This window comes from Epithele typhae, assembly GCF_022376455.1.
Source record: "Epithele typhae strain CBS 203.58 chromosome Unknown BXZ73scaffold_144, whole genome shotgun sequence".
In the NCBI taxonomy this organism is placed as follows: Eukaryota; Fungi; Basidiomycota; class Agaricomycetes; order Polyporales; family Epitheliaceae; genus Epithele; species Epithele typhae.
In genome coordinates, this window is record NW_025954335.1 from 44,710 (window position 1) to 62,719 (window position 18,010).

The 18,010-nt window shown below is 59.4% G+C and overlaps 3 protein-coding genes across 3 annotated transcripts; 2 read left to right on the forward strand and 1 right to left on the reverse strand.

The window, feature by feature from the left end:
• Positions 1–1,172: 1,172 nt before the first annotated feature.
• Positions 1,173–3,098, reverse strand: BXZ73DRAFT_82917 (uncharacterized protein; the record flags this gene model as incomplete). Its single annotated transcript, XM_048023818.1, has 7 exons — positions 1,173–1,487; positions 1,529–1,803; positions 1,993–2,134; positions 2,478–2,524; positions 2,565–2,649; positions 2,700–2,852; positions 2,895–3,098. 7 exons carry the CDS (start codon positions 3,096–3,098, stop codon positions 1,173–1,175), a joined length of 1,221 nt encoding a protein of 406 aa, XP_047871323.1.
• A 6,611-nt stretch (positions 3,099–9,709) lies between these two features.
• On the forward strand, positions 9,710–10,184 carry BXZ73DRAFT_17806 (P-loop containing nucleoside triphosphate hydrolase protein; the record flags this gene model as incomplete). Its single annotated transcript, XM_048017554.1, has 2 exons — positions 9,710–9,964; positions 10,023–10,184. Coding segments are annotated over 2 exons (417 nt in total), but the record flags the coding sequence as incomplete, so codon positions are not given.
• A 4,060-nt stretch (positions 10,185–14,244) lies between these two features.
• Positions 14,245–15,231, forward strand: BXZ73DRAFT_57259 (uncharacterized protein; the record flags this gene model as incomplete). Its single annotated transcript, XM_048021553.1, has 1 exon — positions 14,245–15,231. The coding sequence occupies one exon, from the start codon at positions 14,245–14,247 to the stop codon at positions 15,229–15,231; it is 987 nt and encodes a 328-aa protein (XP_047871325.1).
• Between the last annotated feature and the right edge of the window lie 2,779 nt (positions 15,232–18,010).

Sequence of the window (18,010 nt, forward strand, 5' to 3'; positions counted from 1 at the left end):
GCGTGGCGGTGCGCGAGGGCGGTAGCCCCTGTGGCCGCGCTCCTCCGCGAAAAAGGCCTATGGGCATTGGCCAGCTATACGAGACCGACCCCGCGCGACATTTCCCTTCTCGCGCGAGGGCACACACACACCGGTGCTACAGTGTACTCCTCGCCTTCAGCTCACCACCCCGGGACGTGTGCGCATGCGTTAAAGCGTAACTGAACGGGGTGTTCAATGGGCACATGCCCTGCGGGACTGACTATATACTATAAAGACGGGGTAACTACCTCCCTCGCCTTCAGCGGATCCTTCAACTCCACACCACCAACACACGCGAGAGCATATCGAGAAAAGCTACGCAGGCCCCTAAGTTGCAGCACACACTCCAGTTTTTGCAGTATCACTATAAGCATTATTTGTAAAATTCTCAAATATCTGCCCAACGTCGCATCTCGAGGGCCAAAGGCCCGCACGCGCCATGGCAACGCCACGGGTGAGAACTAGTTTTCGCAGTGGATTACATACGTGAATGTTCGGGTGCCCACGCGCGTTATAAAGCTGGAGGGAAAGCTCATGAGCGTGCCGGTGCTGCTCCTCGAGCAGCTGCTAAGTAATCGCCGGGAGCATCCGTCAGCGTATCGGCAGGGTGCGGATGCATGCGCGCCCGTGGAGATGCGCCTCGGTAGGACGCGTGGCCGTGATGCACGTCACGCGTCCCTCCCCGCCTCCTCTTCCTCCTCCTGCTCCGCCCCACCACAGTCCAGGCAGACGATAGCGACTATACAGTCCATCAGGAAAACCCCCACTTGCTAGTTAGATCTAATTTGCCTAATTTGCTCTCCAGTAGATCTATTCTTGTGCGAATAAGTATTCTTGTGGAAAATGGATCTTCTTTGCACTAACATGTCTCTCATTAGAGTGCTCTTAGCCCTCTTGTTGCAAATGAAAAGCTTAATATCACTAAGCTATCAATGGTTCACAACGAGATAGAAGTGCGCGGAAAATGAGATATATTGCTGTCTAATGTGATCTATCTAGTACACCGGGAACAAAGTAACGTCCATGGCAAGGCCGCCAACGGGGGCCATGCAGTCGACATGGGAGATAAGGCGAGAGGGTGATCTGTGAAACAAGGCCACGCAAAGCGAGACGCAGGAGACATGGGCAATGTGGGGCAAAACGCGGACGTGTCACGCGATGCGGGCGAACTGGAGACGCGGGCGAAGTGGCGACGCGGGCGACAAGGACGTTGAGACGGGGACTAAGCGGGGTGATGTGGGCGACGCGGCGAGATGTGGGCGACGCAGACGGACACGGCGGGCAACGTGGACGCGGTTGAGGTCACTGGTGACACGGGCGGGCGAGACGGAGCACTGCAATGGGGCGGCTGAGGGCGACGCGGACGCGGGCAACACAGATATGGGCGACGCGAATGCGGGCAACGTGGAGGCACAGGAGGGTGACGCGGAGGGCTCGCGGGAGGAGGCGGAGGGCCAGGGCCAGGGCTGGAATGAGGTGGGCGAAGGCGAAGGGTCACCCACGTCACCTGCGTCGCCCACCACGCCCTTGCCCCCAAGTCGCCCGCGGCTCTGATCTCCCCTGGTGAGTCCTCCCCTCTGCTCCCTGCGTCCTTGCCCACCTTGCCCTCGTCCTCCGTGTCGCCCTCATCCTCCGCCTCGCCGCCAAGCTCCGCATCGCGTCGCCCTCTGGCCGCGTTGACTTTCCCCGCTTCCGCTGCGTCCCTGCCCCCCGCCTCCTCCGCCGCGTCCCTGCTCTCCGTGTCTCCCTCATCCACATCATCACCCTCGTCTGTATCGCCCACTATGCATCACCCACATCGTGCCCTCTGTCGACGCGGCGTTATCGCTCTCGCGCACTCGGCCGTTCTATGGGGTCGCGGTGAGCTAACGGAGCAGTTGCGCGTGCGTATGCATCCCGTGATCCGTGATACACGCCAGCGGAGACGCGCCTCTGTGGGCGGCAACACGTGTGGTTGTGAGTTGCTCTCACCGTCTTTCCTTTCCGCCATCCTCGCCGCCTTCAGCCTCCTGGTGACATCGTTCAACTCCCCTCCCCCTCCTCTTTCGACCTCGACCTCCATGTTGTCCTCCGCCCACCCTGCCGGCTGCATCCACACCTCCAGAGGATCCACCTGAACTTCCTCAGCATGGAGATTAGAATTAGAGGGCTGCGGCGATGTACCACGGCCTCTGATTTGGTGAGTCTTCCACTGCCGCTCCCCTCCTGCTTCACCCGCCCGACCCTGTCAACAGTTCCAAGATGGGGAGGACGTCCGCCTGGACGCCCTCCACATCGCCCACCTCTGCTCACCTTCGCCACGTTCTAGCCCTCCACGTCGCCCTCCTCATCCTCCACGTTGCCGCGGCCCTCCACGTCGCCCTCCTCCACCTCCGTATCGCCCACCCACACCCACGTCGCGGCCCTCCCACACGTCGCCCGCCTCCACCTGCGTTGCGGGCCTCCGCTTCGCCCACCTCCTCCTCCGCCTCGTCCAGGCCCTCAGCCTCCTCCTGCTGGCCCTCTACATCGCTCACCTCCGCTTCCGCTTCTGCGTCGCTCACCTCCCTTCACGCTGCCCCCCGCCTGCATCACCCACCTCCCTTCACGCTGCCCCCCGCCTGCATCACCCACCTTCACGCTACCTGCCTGCGTGTAGCCCGCATCCACGTCGCACGCCCTCCACCCCGCATGCCTACCTCCGCCCGCATGCCCGTGCCAGTCTCCGCGCTACCCTCCTCCGCCCGCCCGACCTTGTCCGCCCACACACCCGGTTTCGCGCGGCCCGCATCCACGTCGCGTGCGTCGCCCGCCCCTCCGCTGCCCACATTCGCCCGAACACCCTCCTGTGCCTACACGCCGGCCTCCACATCCCTTACCTCTGCGTCGCCCACCTGTGTGCATCGCCCGCCTCCACACTGCTCTCCGCCCGCCTGCTCCGCTTGCGCCGCCTGCCTCCACGCCGCACACCTCCACCCGCCCTCCGTGTCGCCCGCGTCGCTCCCCTCCTCCGCATCGTCCTCCCCTGCACCCGCATCGCCCTCGTCCTCTGCCTCACCCTCCCTCTCGCCTGCTTTCGCTTTGTCTTGTAGTAGCATGTTATCAATATATCTTGGTCTCTAATAATATATTAGTAAAGCATAATGGAAACAATTAAGAGGCTGGGGACGTCGCGCCCATGAATGGCGCACACCTGGGGAAGCGGTGCGACCACAAATAGAAACCAAGCAGGTGGGGGCAACCGATGCATCGGCACCCTGCTAATAAGCTATGTGAACAAATGCTCCCGTCGATTCCTTACAGTAGGGCTAACACGGCCCCGATTTCCCCTGCACACAGGAGGTGAGGCAGGCTAGAGCGCACATGATGAGTGTGTCTCGCACGGAGAGTGCGGTCCTGGACCGCACTGGCGCCGCGGCGGGGGATGTCAACACGTGATGAGTCTGTCTCGCGCACAGAGCCCGGTCCAGGACCGCGGCTGCGCGGCCGCGGGGGATGTCAACACGTGATGAGTGTGTCTCGCGAGCAGAGTGCGGTCCAGGACCGCGGCTGCGCTGCTGGGGGGGATGTCAACACGTGATGAGTGTGTCTCGCGCGCAGAGTGCGGTCCTGGACCGCAGTGGCGCCGCGGCGGGGGATGTCAACACGTGATGAGTCTGTCTCGCGAGCAGAGTGCGGTCCAGGACCGCGGCTGCGCTGCCGCGGGGGATGTCAACACGTGATGAGTGTGTCTCGCGCGCAGAGTGCGGAGTGCGGTCCTGGACCGCAGTGGCGCCGCGGCGGGGGATGTCAACACGTGATGAGTGTGTCTCGCGAGCAGAGTGCAGTCCAGGACCGCAGTGGCGCCGCGGCGGGGGATGTCAACACGTGATGAGTGTGTCTCGCGAGCAGAGTGCGGTCCAGGACCGCGGCTGCGCTGCTGGGGGGGATGTCAACACGTGATGAGTCTGTCTCGCGAGCAGAGTGCGGTCCAGGACCGCGGCTGCGCTGCCGCGGGGGATGTCAACACGTGATGAGTGTGTCTCGCGCGCAGAGTGCGGAGTGCGGTCCTGGACCGCAGTGGCGCCGCGGCGGGGGATGTCAACACGTGATGAGTGTGTCTCGCGTGCAGAGCCCGGTCCAGGACCGCGGCTGCGCTGCTGGGGGGATGTCAACACGTGATGAGTCTGTCTCGCGCGCAGAGTGCGGTCCAGGACCGCGGCTGCGCTGCTGGGGGGGATGTCAACACGTGATGAGTCTGTCTCGCGCGCAGAGTGCGGTCCAGGACCGCGGCTGCGCTGCTGGGGGGATGTCAACACGTGATGAGTGTGTCTCGCGCGCAGAGTGCGGTCCAGGACCGCAGTGGCGCCGCGGCGGGGGATGTCAACACGTGATGAGTGTGTCTCGCGTGCAGAGCCCGGTCCAGGACCGCGGCTGCGCTGCTGGGGGGATGTCAACACGTGATGAGTCTGTCTCGCGCGCAGAGTGCGGTCCAGGACCGCGGCTGCGCTGCTGGGGGGGATGTCAACACGTGATGAGTGTGTCTCGCGCGCAGAGTGCGGTCCAGGACCGCGGGCGCGCGGGGGGATGTCAACACGTGATGAGTTGTCTCGCGGCAGAGCGGTCCAGGACCGCGGCTGCGCTGCTGGGGGGGATGTCAACACGTGATGAGTCTGTCTCGCGCGCAGAGTGCGGTCCAGGACCGCGGCTGCGCTGCGGGGGGATGTCAACACGTGATGAGTGTGTCTCGCGCGCAGAGGCGGTCCAGGACCGCGGCGCGCGCGGGGGATGTCAACACGTGATGAGTTGTCTCGCGGCAGAGCGGTCCGGACCGCGTGCGCCGCGGGGGATGTCAACACGTGATGAGTTGTCTCGCGGCAGAGCGGTCCAGGACCGCGGCTGCGCTGCCGCGGGGGATGTCAACACGTGATGAGTGTGTCTCGCGCGCAGAGTGCGGAGTGCGGTCCTGGACCGCAGTGGCGCCGCGGCGGGGGATGTCAACACGTGATGAGTCTGTCTCGCGCGCAGAGTGCGGTCCAGGACCGCGGCTGCGCTGCCGCGGGGGATGTCAACACGTGATGAGTGTGTCTCGCGCGCAGAGTGCGGTCCAGGACCGCGGCTGCGCTGCGCGGGGGATGTCAATATGTGATGAGTGTGTCTCGCGCGCAGAGCCGGTCCTGGACCGCGGCTGCGCTGCCGCGGGGGATGTCAACACGTGATGAGTGTGTCTCGCGCGCAGAGTGCGGTCCAGGACCGTGGCTACGCTGCCGGGGGTGATACCAACCTTATGAACCTATGCCATGGGCGCAGCACTCTCCTAAGGGGCAGTGACAATGGCCAGATTGAAGTTACATGTGCAGAACTGATCTTGACTACAGAATGTGATCTGTACCGTGATGTCTCAGTAATGGATACATAAACTCCATGGCTCACATTGGCCTCTGCCTCGTACAACACGTTAGACATGGGTAGTGATTAATGGTCAGCATCACCCAAGCCATGATGTGTCTGAAGTGAGGGAACTCTTCCACACTTTCCGTAGTGCTTAGGACAATAAAGCATCCCAGACTCATCCCGAGGGTCGACAAAACTTTTGAACTTTTAAAAAGCAATCTAACCTTCCCTGGGTGCAAAACCTTGGAAGTTCTGTGTATTTGTCCCTGTGGCTAGGAGGTCATTATTGTGGGATATTGTGTTTACGGGGTGCGAGACGCTGAACGTGGAGTCGAACCTCCTCATGGAGACGGTGTTCTTTCAGCAAATGAAGCATTTTACGGAGATTGTGATGCTCCCACGACCGACGCCAGCGCTGCTCTTATTGACGCTGACGTTGGTGCGCGGCGCTAGATCGAGCCGCTTTTGCGCACAGGCTCTCGGTTAGGCCTGGTCTTATCTATCTCGAAATCCCGCGCCGCAGAGCCCCTTAAATGGTTAGATCAATCAGGAAATTCCACCAGGGAAGTATGTCCAAACATCACCGGATGTCACCTTCCGCGAGCGGCTTGCTGGTGATTTCGTCATTTTGAACGTTAAGATCCGCTGTTCTTATTGTCCCGGAGGCTATGCGAAGTCGCAGTGACAGAGCGAGCGCGGCGCAAGGGTCGCTGCGTCAAATATCAGTACTAGCACCGTTCCTGACATGACGGGTACCCGGATGAATATATACACGTTCCGTGCTAGCTGCGTGGCCTCCCGACTAGTGCATGCTTGCACAAGGCGCTGATGTATAAGTTTGCTGGTGCCGCCTCCCTTCAGCTGATCCCTCCCGCAATTTCCCAACCTCTTTCCCCATGCCCTCATACCGACACGCTCCTCTGCTCGTCAAACTGGCCATTGAAGCCTGGAAATTTGACGCGAATGACTGTCCATGGCATTCCGAGCAGTTTCGTCGTGTTACCGGGCTTCCGCACGCGCCGTGGTCTCCCCACATGACCGCGGCTGAACTCGGCATCACGGAAGAAGCACTGGCCGGCATCCGCACTGTGGTGAAAGTTGCAAAGAAGAGAGGAACTGTTCCACCGCGTGTCGAAAAGACAGACGACGAACTTGACTTCACCGACCTCACCGAGTACCTGTTTTCGCGTTGGAACAAAAACTGGCGCCTGCGCGATCTGACAGAGTCCGCACTCGAATCAAATGATATCACACTGTCAACCGCGGTCTTGGGCGACGAGGTGAGCACCATAATATCTCTTTTGACACACGCTAATCCACAGTGAATCTCAGCTTGTCGATATCAACGACGGCCTCGTGATCCAGGCCAAAGACATTCTCGCGGAACAGCTCTTCGGCAACCACGCCAAAGTCGTTGGCCGTCGTTTCCTGAAACCCGCCTACCAGAACTTCGTGAGCGGTCTAACTCGGCTCGTGTGGGACAAGTGGCAACAGAATTTGCGTGCGAGGAAGAAATTGGTTATTGTCGTGAGCGAAAAAGTAGAAAAGTTTGATAAAAGTCAGTTTGTATTCTCCGATATGCACAATTGTACTAACCATCACGAATGCAGCACTCCACTTATCCGGCACGCTCTCCGCCTTCCAGATGGAGGAGTACATCCAGGCGATCCACTCTATGCAGAATGCGCTCTCCGTTTTCAGTTCTGGCGACTTTGGAAGGCGTCGAGCGGCTCTTGAAGAGATGGTGCAGGCCGCGCAAACTTCACTCGCGCACGACGTACTTGGCACCTATCTCGAGGGTGTAGTCAGTGCGTATCCATTAAGTACGAGGTCTCTGTGCGAAACAGTAGACTTACTTTTCTCTCGCAGAGCCAAAATCGCCACTCGCCGATGCCATCCGCAGGCTGCCCACTGCTATTGAGCGGAAGTCCTTGTGCGACATCATGGACTCGCTCTTTTCGGAAGAGGTCGAGGCGGATTCTATCTGCGCGGTCGTCTCTGCTACGGACTTCATGGATTGGGAGTCAGGCACCCAGATGTTCGAAAATCAGACAACGGAGGCGATCCGGAAGGCGATCGGATGGACCGAGTCGACTGCGGATAACATCACCTACAACATCAAGGGGCAATCGGCGCCGATGAAGGGTATGGGCGGCATGCCGTATATGGTAACGAAGGTGGACAAGCGACGGCAAGTGATCATGGAGATGGGTCAAGACTGGGAGGATGCGGTTCAGGCAGGGAACGTCGAGAAGTTCAATTTTCTTTGGCATCAGTACGTCGGCTGCGCCACCATGCTTCACAACGTCTTGCAGGGCCGCCCGATGCTGCTTCTGGACGACGTTGGCACTGGTAAAACGCCAACAGCGATAGGGTTCATGGGATACCTTCATCATGCGAACCGACACCGCCTCAAGTATGGGAAGTGGCCTGGGATGTTTGGTGAGTGCGCTCTGCTATGCAACGCAATGTGGCTCCTTCTGACGGTGCTGCACACCTCCGCCTCCGCTTTAGGAGAGAAGAAGTTCACTCTCAACCCGCTTGGAAGCAGCATCTTCGTTGTGGTCGTCCCCAACCCTCTCGTCGATCAGTGGATGGCTGAGATCCAGCGCACCATGATCCGAGGCCTCATGCAAGTTTTTCCTTACGTTGGTAACTACGACGCCACTGCTCGAAATACGACTATGACTGCTATCACCCGCGCCGCTGAAGCGAAAGACACTTTGGTCATCGTGGTGATGTCCTCGCATGTGAGCTCATACTTTCACGAATTCAGGTCTACTCGGCTAACATCATTGACAGGCCCTCGTCAAGGACGGTGCAGAGGTATTCCGAAGCACAGACTGGTCCAACCCGACCGCAGTTCTCAAGCCATGGACGGAGCCTCAGCGAAACACGCTGTTTGGCGAGGGCCTCAGGTTCGCAGGCGTCTTAGTTGACGAGGTGCACGAGTTCCGCAAGACCGGGCGCATGTCGCAGTCCCTGCGTGCGCTCTTCATGCAGACCGAAATCCGTGTGGGTATGTCGGCGACGCCTATTGTCACAGACCCGTCGGTGAGCGTGCCTATATGTGATTCCTTGGCTCTGTGCTGACTACTGCATCGATGTAGGACATCACCTCGCTCGGCTATATGTTCGGTATGGAGCAGTTCATCAAGGGCCAGGACCTTCTTGAGGATTACCGCCTTCAGTACAAGAAGGCGTTGCGCAAAGGAGGCGGGTCTACCGGTGCTCGGCTTGTGGAGGCGAAGAACTTCCTCGTGCGGCAGAACAAACTGCGCGAGCAACGAGCGGCGCGAGCGGAGAAGGGGGCCTTGGTCGAAAAATCGGGGAACAATGCCAACGGTAACGACGACAAGGGCAAGACTCCAGATCGGCACACTGATGGTTCGGAGGATGAAGATTCGGAGGACGGATCCGAAGACCGGATGTCTATCGACCTTGAGCAGGCAGACGATGCGGACGATGACGACGAACTCGATGAGGAAGAGGAGACAGAGCTCCAATCCGTCAGCCGCGAGTGGATCGCGGCTCTGCGGAACCTTCTCAGCGGGCACGTCATTCACCGCACCGCGAAGACAAAAGATCTGCAGGGGAACCCGATCGTTGTCGTCCCGCAGTTCCACGAAGCGCAGCTCGTGTTCAATCTGCGTACCCACGAGGCAGAGCTCGTTGACAAACTTATGGCCAACATGCAGTCCAAGAGCCTGAAGGTGAAGTCGAAGGAGTCCCGCGCTACTTGGGTGAGTGGTTATTCCTCTGTGTTCTGCAGGCAGGTCGGGTGGAGCACGTGATGCGGCGTGTGACACATCGCACGGCGCGGGGGAGCCCTGTGTGCACAATGTTGGCCTTCGAGAAGTGCTATCACACAGCAATCACTACGTTGTTTATCTCTGGTGCCTCGAGCTGATTCCATCCTGCACAGGACGACTTCTACTACCAATCGCGGATTCTCGCGTTCCATTCTGGCTTGAGCATTGAGCGACAGCTCGCCAAGACGGCGCCCTACCACGGCAATGAGAGTTCAAGACGCCCCACCCCCCCCCCCCCCCCCCCCCCCCCCCCCCCCCCCCCCCCCCCCCCCCCCCCCCCCCCCCCCCCGCCCGAGCGCCGCCCCCCACGGCCCCCACCACCACGGCACATGAGAGTTCAAAGATCCATGCCTATCTATCGACCTCTCGCCATTCATACCATCCCCCCACCCCCCCCCCTTCTCATCGCCCTCCTTCACTACCATTTCCAGTCACGTGGCCGCTGGCCGGCCAAGCTCGACCCTGATGACGAGCAGACGAACAGCCTCATCGTCGACGAGTCGGCTATACGGCCCGACGAAGTTATCATAAGCAACCCGCACCTCCGCCGTGACAAGGTGGTGGTCTTCATGAACTACCCAATCCACCTATGGATCCTGGAGCGCGCCTTGGATGAACACGAGATCCCCTATGCGATCTACACCGGCTCCGAGTCGTCAAAGCTCCGCTCCGCCCATCTCAAACGGTTTGCAGAGTCGGATGACTGCAACGTTCTTATTATTTCCAAGGTCGGTGCGACGGGGCTGAACTTGTGGTTCGCTCGAATCTTGATCGTCATGGTACGTCCGTTCCGCCCCTTACATGCCTCTGTGTTGTTGATTCAATCTCGCCTGACAGGACCCGCTGTGGTCTGCGCTGGACGACCACCAGCTGATCGGACGTGTGGCGCGATACATGCAAAAGGACTGGGCTATCGTCTACCGCCTCGTCGCACAGAACAGCATCGACGTCATCCTCAACCAGATCTCTGTGGGTAAGCAGGACATGCACGATGCCTTCTTTAAGGCAGACCCAGAGTTGCGTGAGTAGAAGCGGTTAGCGGTGCTGCCTGGTTGTGAGCTGACCTAGGTTTGCAGGTGAGCGAATGGCCGAAGCTCTCGATGCAGCACAAGAGCTGGAGGAGGCGGGCTCCGAAGAACGCGAGTTTGAGGAGGAGGAGGACTTGGAAGATGCCGAGGCCTCTGACGCTGAGCCACCAAAGAAGACAGCCGCGAAGTCGCGCGGCAAGTCCAAGGCCAAGAAGGATGATGGCGCTACGTCGAAGCCGAAGCCGAAGCCGAAGCCAAAGCCAAAGCCAAAGCCGAAGTCGAAGTCGAAGTCGAAGTCGAAGCAGACAGTGTCCTCGACTCCGGAGTCCTCAACCTCCGCCGCTGAAAAGGGCAAGAGGCGACAGCAGGCGTCACAAAAGCCGGGTGAGAGCGCTGCGGCCAACGACTCCAACCCGTTTGCCCCACCACTCCTGCGTGACAGTGACGGGAACAACATCCCTCGGGAAGAGACCGACGCTGCAGTCAAGTTCGCCGTGCAGCCACATGTACGCCAGGCCTTCGTTCAGGAATTCGGGCCACGTGCAAACAATTTCATGGATTCGGGTGCAACTGCCATGACCATGATTGTTCTTTGGTCCGTCAACGTGCGTCGAAACAAGCACCCTACTCTGGACGTTGACGGCAACCCTCGGCAAGCCAACCTGCAAGCCTCCCCTTCATCTCCCTCTGTCGATTCGAGCCCCGCTCCACATCCTCCTCTCGAGGCGCCTCGCGGCTCCACTCCGCCTGCACCCACTGGGTCCTCGGGCAGTCCCACACCGCCTCCGTCGCCTCTAGTGGCGCTCCACAGTTCCGCCCCTCCTTCCCCCCCCAGGTCGTTATGTGCATCCACCCCTCCACCTCCACCTGATGCGCCTCCACCCCCTCCAGTCATGATCCACCGCTACTACCAAGGGCGAGTCAACAAAGAGCTGGCGAAACAGTATCCGTGGCCTTTGTATTCTCTCCTCCAGCATTCGCCCAAAGGTACGATCTGTGGGATGGCCGAGGTGAACCCATTGAACCACCCCCTGTGGTTCTGGATCGTCGATACCGAGAATCACCCCCACACCTGCAAGGAGATCCTCGACGCCGCTACTGAGTGGAAGAGATACATTTACAGGCTCGCCAAAGCCTACGGTCAGGCGGTAAAGGACAAGGACCGTTACATCGACACTATCAGCGAACAGATGACGACCGTCGAATCGGAGCTGGTCGCTATCAAGTCGATTGCTTCTGTCTACCCCGCTGATCACAACATCCACACCGATGCCACCACCGATCAAGCCAAATTCGACGTCCTTGAAGAAAAACGGCGTGTGGCCTTAGGCGTCTCGGTTCTCCTGAATGAACGGACAGAAGCCTACGTCGACCAAATCGAATGCGAGCTCGCGTGGTACAACCATCTGTCGCGCGTATTGAAGGCCGCCAAGACAGGGAGGGGAAGGACCCCTCCTTTCAAAGAGGTGCAAGACGCAGCAGAAGCGGGGCTACATACGGGGGACACCGACGACGACGCCGATGCGCGACCGGACATCGGCGCTCTACCGGACACCGACATGCTACCGAACACCGACGCGCCACTGGACACCGATGAGGATACCGGCCCCATCGTGGAGGGAATGGATTTTGATCCAACTTACCCCGACTCAGACGCCTCCAAAGACCCCGAGAATGACGACAGCGACGACGGAGGGGATGAGGATGCTGAAGGGTCAGAAGATGGCGAGGACGGCGCTGCTGGTGTCGTCGTGCAAGAGGTGACATTCCTCCCACCCTCGTCCACCCCAGGTAGCCCCCAGGCTGGTCAAAGCCGTCCTCGTGCGGACAGTTCTCCACGCCAGTCTCTCGATGAAGCACGCCCTCCCACGAAGAAGCTCCGTAGCACCGTCGCAGATCGAGAGCTCGACAACATGTTGAGCGGCCGGCCTTCTCACAGGTTGATTTCTCGGTCCAGCGACCTACCTGCAGGCCGTGAACGGGATACTACACGGAAGGCTTGATCACTCCGCTGGAGTAATTGCCAACGGCTGCGGTGCGGACATTGGCTATACGACTCACCCATGTTACCGCTTCCCTTAGTTTCTCAGACTTCTCACGAATGATCGTTTTCGTTTGTTGTTTACCGCTTGCGTCACTGCTACTTGTTGATACTCCCTGTATATTACCTCACCTCCGATTCTCGTATCTTGAATCGCGTTGTCCATCCAAGTGCGATGTTGAAGGCGAATGCGGTCTACAAGTTGAGCGCTCGGCGTACTCGGCCATGGGCCGCCTAGTGACTTGCGCTCGGCGTACTCGGCCATGGGCCGCCTAGTGACTTCGCTGTTCAATGAGCGCCTATCCACACCGGCGCGCTCTACAGGATGACATCCACATCTCCGATCATGCATTCCCCACCTTAGAGAGAGAGAGAGCGATTCAGCGCCTCCCCTATAGGGAGGAGCCCTGGATCCCCACTTAGGCCGCACGCCTGCGCCCGTGCTTGGCATGCTGTAGGTGTCCCGCCGTCCGATGTGTGGTCGCATGAGCACATGTATAGTGGGAGATATGTATCCTAATGCTATTTTACTGAGAGACAGATGGGCCCTCGCACATTGCTACGGTCGCGGAGCGCGGAGGTCGGGCGAGTCAGAGACGAGCGGAAAGGCGGGATCGGATTTGAGGACGCGCTTGACCTCGGAGAGGCTCGCGGTAGTGGGGAGACTCGCAGGAGAGGCGACGGGGAGGAGCCAGGAGGCAATCGCGTGGCGATACAGTGAAGTGGGCGCGAGGATATAAAGGTAAGGTGGTGGGCGATCGTATGCTAGGCGTCCGTCACAGGTGCGCGCCGAAGCTCGTAATCAGACAGGCGGAGCAGGCCATAACACACATCATGAACCTGTGCATAGTCAGCTCAGCCAGTAATGCTACATATTTGATCCATCTTGCGATGGTTTGCATATCACCCTCCCGGGACTTAGTAGCTAGCGTTCACCGGCGGTAAATGTGTGTGTGCGCAGTCCGCAGCACCTCCAGTATGGCCTCCTCTTCGCCGACCCATTGTTTGCAAAAGATGGCGCTCTGTCTCAACCCGGATTACACCAAGCCACTCTAAACATGCTTTAGTTCGTCCCCTTTTAGAAGTTCCAGCCTCACTTGCGCAATGTACAGTTGCACTAGCCACTCGTGCTCCTGCTGTATATATACTCGACCCCACCTTCGTGCTAACTGTGAGTCTACAGGCGAGATGTCGTTGCCGCTAGCATGAGGCTACTGTCTCAACGCCAGGTTCTTAACCAAGCGTGTTTTTGTGCCCGTTAGGTTGAAACGTATCGAATGCCATTCGCACTGATGTATGTCCTACAATCAGGGCGTGGAATAAATTTTCACCCAGGGCTGCACACCAATCAGGCTCTCCCCGCGCTACACCGACGAGTTCATAAAGTTGTATCCTACAGCACCTCGCTCAGTCATCTCTCCCCCACTCTCTGCGAATCCCCGCCATGTCTTACCCTGACGAATACTTGCCCCCTTGGACCACCGGACTTGGCGGACTCGTTGCTCGAGCCTATCGAATGCTACTCGACGATCCTACTCCGGAGGCGGTCGACGCGTTCATCCGCCTCATGCTCGCTGGGCGTGTGGAAATCGACGGCGTCCTTCACCGTGTCATCCTCAATGAGATGAAGAACGTTGTCGAGCACACGGACGAGGACATCACCCTCAACGGCGACTTTGATTCCATGCTTGGTTTCAGCAGTTCCATCGACGTCAATTGTGCGATCAACGTTTCCCCCGTTCCTTTAGTCAATCGCACGCTGCGCAAGAGCGTGCATGTGAAGGTGCACTACAAAGACCGAGCGGTGAGCAGCACTTTCGGCAATGTGCGCCGCAGACTTTAGGACCATTCTAACATCTTACAGGGCAATTGGGCGACAGGGGATCCTCATCTCATGGCCAACTTCTGCTTGGCGACTGCTTTGGATCGCTGTCAGATCCGTGTCCTTCTGCCCAACCGGGAGTGTCGCAACGGGAACGTGGAGCTCTCGATGGAGGACCTCGCCAGCATCTACAACAACGCCGTAAGACCCGCGGTCGTACATGCAGTTCCGGAGCACGCTGCCCACTGGCCCGCTACTTTTGAGATGGCTCTGAACCTCGTTCGCGGACGCGGCAACGTTCTGCACGGCCATTCAGTCGGTATACCTGCGGATTCCCTTCCGCTGTTCTCCGCGAAGCTCCGAGAATTGCTCTCCCAGAGCGGCCCGTCTGGATGGGCGATCTTCATGATCGAACTTCGGGGCACAAAGGAAGGGAATCCTTTCAACTTCACGGACCAATATGATCGTCAGGCGGCGTTCTACAAATTCACGGAGAGCTTCATCCTGCCGGAGGATGACGCCGGGGCCGACGCCGACGACGACATGCCGCTTGACGCCCGAGCTCGGCCGCAGTGGTACGTGGATGTTGCTGTGGAACTGTCTAGGCCGGGGCACGTTCTTCAGTGGCATCGCTCTCAGCACCCCGATATCCTCCGATATCTATTTCCCTCCATGGATGAAGACCGGGCGAAGAAGGTTGTCAAGTTCAACAGCTTCTACGTCGACGTAAACGCCCACATACACCGACTGGCTGGGTTCCGCTACCAGCCCCGCTCGCCTGTCAACAACATCGTCTATGCCAACATCTACACCACAGACAAGACGGTCATTTATCAGTTGCATCCTGGTGTTTTCAGACCACGAACCGGGGAGGATCTGCTGCCGCGCAAGATCAACGCTTTGGACCAAGACATGGACTCGATCTCTGCTCAGTTCCACTCGGCTGCAGGCTTAACGCCGGCTCCGGAGGACGCCGAAGTGCATTCCGATGACAGCGACGAAGACCGGCCTGTGCGCATGATGCCTTCGCAAGACGGGGCGGCTCGGGCAGAGGTACGGGTGCGGGTGTCGGCGTTCTCGAGTGTGTTGAGGGTGTTCACACAGCAAGAGCTCGAGAACTTCGTCGTTACGTATAGGAACAATGAGTGGTGGTGAGTGCCGTGCGACAGTGGTTAAATGACTGATTCGAACGTCCTCACCAGGCTCTGAAGTTCTTGCGTACCTGCGCGCTGCGGTACATCGTCACAGCGTACAAGAAATATTCGGAGGAAGTCCGAATCACCCTTCCATCATTGGCACTCGGAGCGGCAACGGTCTACATGCTTAACGCCTTGTTCCGTCGTCCACAGAGCTACAACTACCAGCGGATCTTGGACTCAACGTGCGCCATGAAGATCGCAAAAAACACCAGGATGCGGGCACAAGACACATTCCGCCTTCACGGGGATGCGGAATTCGTGCCTATCGGGGATCGTCAGGGAGCGTACTTTCTTTGCGATGTGGTCCGGAACCGCATCGGTGATTGGTGGCGCATCCCCGCGAGCCTGGAGCTGGACCACGTACCGGACAGCCGCATCCTGGCAGGCTTGTACCGGAAGGGTAACATTGAGGATTTGCACCTTGCGATGGGCGTCGCTTCCCGCCGACACGCCAAGCAGCCGAGGAATGAGCACCGACGACAGTGGGTCAGGGACATCACCGCATCCATCATGGATGTCAACCCGACCGCGGTGACGGACTTGGGTTTCGACCTCCAGGGCCAAGGAGTGGAGATGCGCCGTATTGTAGCTCAAGAAGCTGAGCCGGATGAGGACGAGGAGGACTATGAGACTCACATCTTTGATCCCCAGACACCCGTCGACGATGCTCTGGCGTATATCTGGGCGCAGTGGGCCTTCGACATATTCATGCACGTGCCGAACCAGAAGTCGAAGCGGCTGTCGTCTTGGATTACCATGTCGCTGGCGACCGCATTCATGCCACGGACGCCATCTTCCGCCAATCCATCATTCCCGTCAAGGTCGCTCATCTCCGGCACGCACAACCTGATTTCTGGGAGATGTCCTTCAAGCGGCTGTTCCCCCCTAAGGAAGAGCCTCGTGGAGAGCTCGGTCAATCACTTTCCACTTGCCGCTACTTCGTGCTCTGGGAGCGACTCATGCGCTCCCTGTCGACTCGTCACGCCAAGAAGGTCCGGAACACGCTCTACCAGGTCTTCAAGCGCTTGCACTGGATTCCTCATACAGGCTCGGATCGCATCTGGTCTTCGAGGACCCCACGTCTGCCGGCTGGGGATGTCTCCCTGCCAGGAATGGCACGAAGTACCAAGTTGGGGTATGGATCGCGGTGAACGTCATGCGTGTTCCTGACATGGGGGTTCTCCGATTGGCCGATGATCCCACACAGGATGAAGACCCTCAAGGACTCGACCCAGAGGACGTTGGCCCAGCGGTCGAGAGCGACGAAGAAGACATTGCGCCGCGTGTCCCGCCACGTGCCAGCCCGGCACCGTCCAACTTTGAGCTGCTCCGAATGCAGATCACGCTCTCCCAGACGCAAACCTGCAGCCACTGGACCAGGACCTGGATTCGATGGTGAGCCGTTACCTAACGGCGAGGAAGAGTTTGAGCCACGGCTATCGCCGATCGACTTTGAAGAGCCACCATCCGGGCCCATCCGTGCCATGCCATCAACGTACGACTCTGACGAGGAAATGGAGTTTGAGCCACCATCAGGCTCTGTTCCTCCGTGCGTCCGATTTATCTCTACCTTTCAATGTCACTAAGTTCTTCGATTTATAGGAGACTCTTGTCTCGTTCTGGGGGTGGTGCCTCTGACGCCACAGGCCATCGCACGGGATGACGCACTCTGGCCAGGACCGCGCTCCCGACCGCGCGCCCGGTCGCCACAGTTCATCGGCACGTGCCTCCTTGCCCGCCCGCACGGCCCAGGTCCAAGACCGCGCGCTCCCAGTCGCCAGAGCTCCTCGGCACGTGCCTCCTTGCCCGCCCGCGCGGCCCAGGTCCAAGACCGCGCTCCCAGTCGCCAGAGCTCCTCGCACGTCCTCCTGCCCGCCCGCGCCCCAGTCCAAGACCTTCCCAGTCGCCACAGTTCATCGGCACGTGCCTCCTTGCCCGCCCGCGCGGCCCAGGTCCAAGACCGCGCTCCCAGTCGCCAGAGCTCCTCGGCACGTACCTGCCTTGCCTGCGCCCGTCGCACAGGTCCAAGACCGCGCCCAAGGTTACCAATCCTCATTGTCGCATGCTCCATTTCTTGCACGCTCCGCCACAGTCCATGACCGCGCCTTGGCTCCCAACACCTCGATATCACGTGCATCCATGCCCCCGCACGCCGCCGAGGTCCAGGGCCGCGCCCCCACTAGCGGGAGGTCTTTATCAGAGAGGGTGTTCGCATCCAGGACCGCGCCCCCACTCCCAACGCCTCGTTGTCACGTGCGTCCTTTCCCCCCCGCGCCGCCGAGGTCCAGGGCTGCGCCCCCACTAGCGGGAGGTCTTTGTCAGAGAGGGTGTTCGGCATCCAGGACCGCGCCCCCACTCCCAACACCTCGTTGTCACGTGCGTCCTTTCCCCGCGCCGCCGAGGTCCAGGACCACAGTTTACTTGCTTTGATACGCCGTCTTCCACCCACCGGGCCGCCTATTCATAGGAGCCACCATGACCCACGATCAGGTGTGCAGACAGGGTGTACCTTCGCTTTCCGTGACTCTGACGTAGCCACAGGTTTCGCCCAGCATGGGGAGGATGGTTCGGTGCGGATGCATTCGCCGCCATCTCCTGGGACGCCGATACAGTTCCTCGATTTGCGACGTATTGAGGAGGCCCGATACGCACATTCTGGGAGTCCAAAGACACAAGTTGTGGCTGTTGCTACCGGAACCCTCCCGTGGTCCTCGCCAAAAACGGGCTTTGTCAAC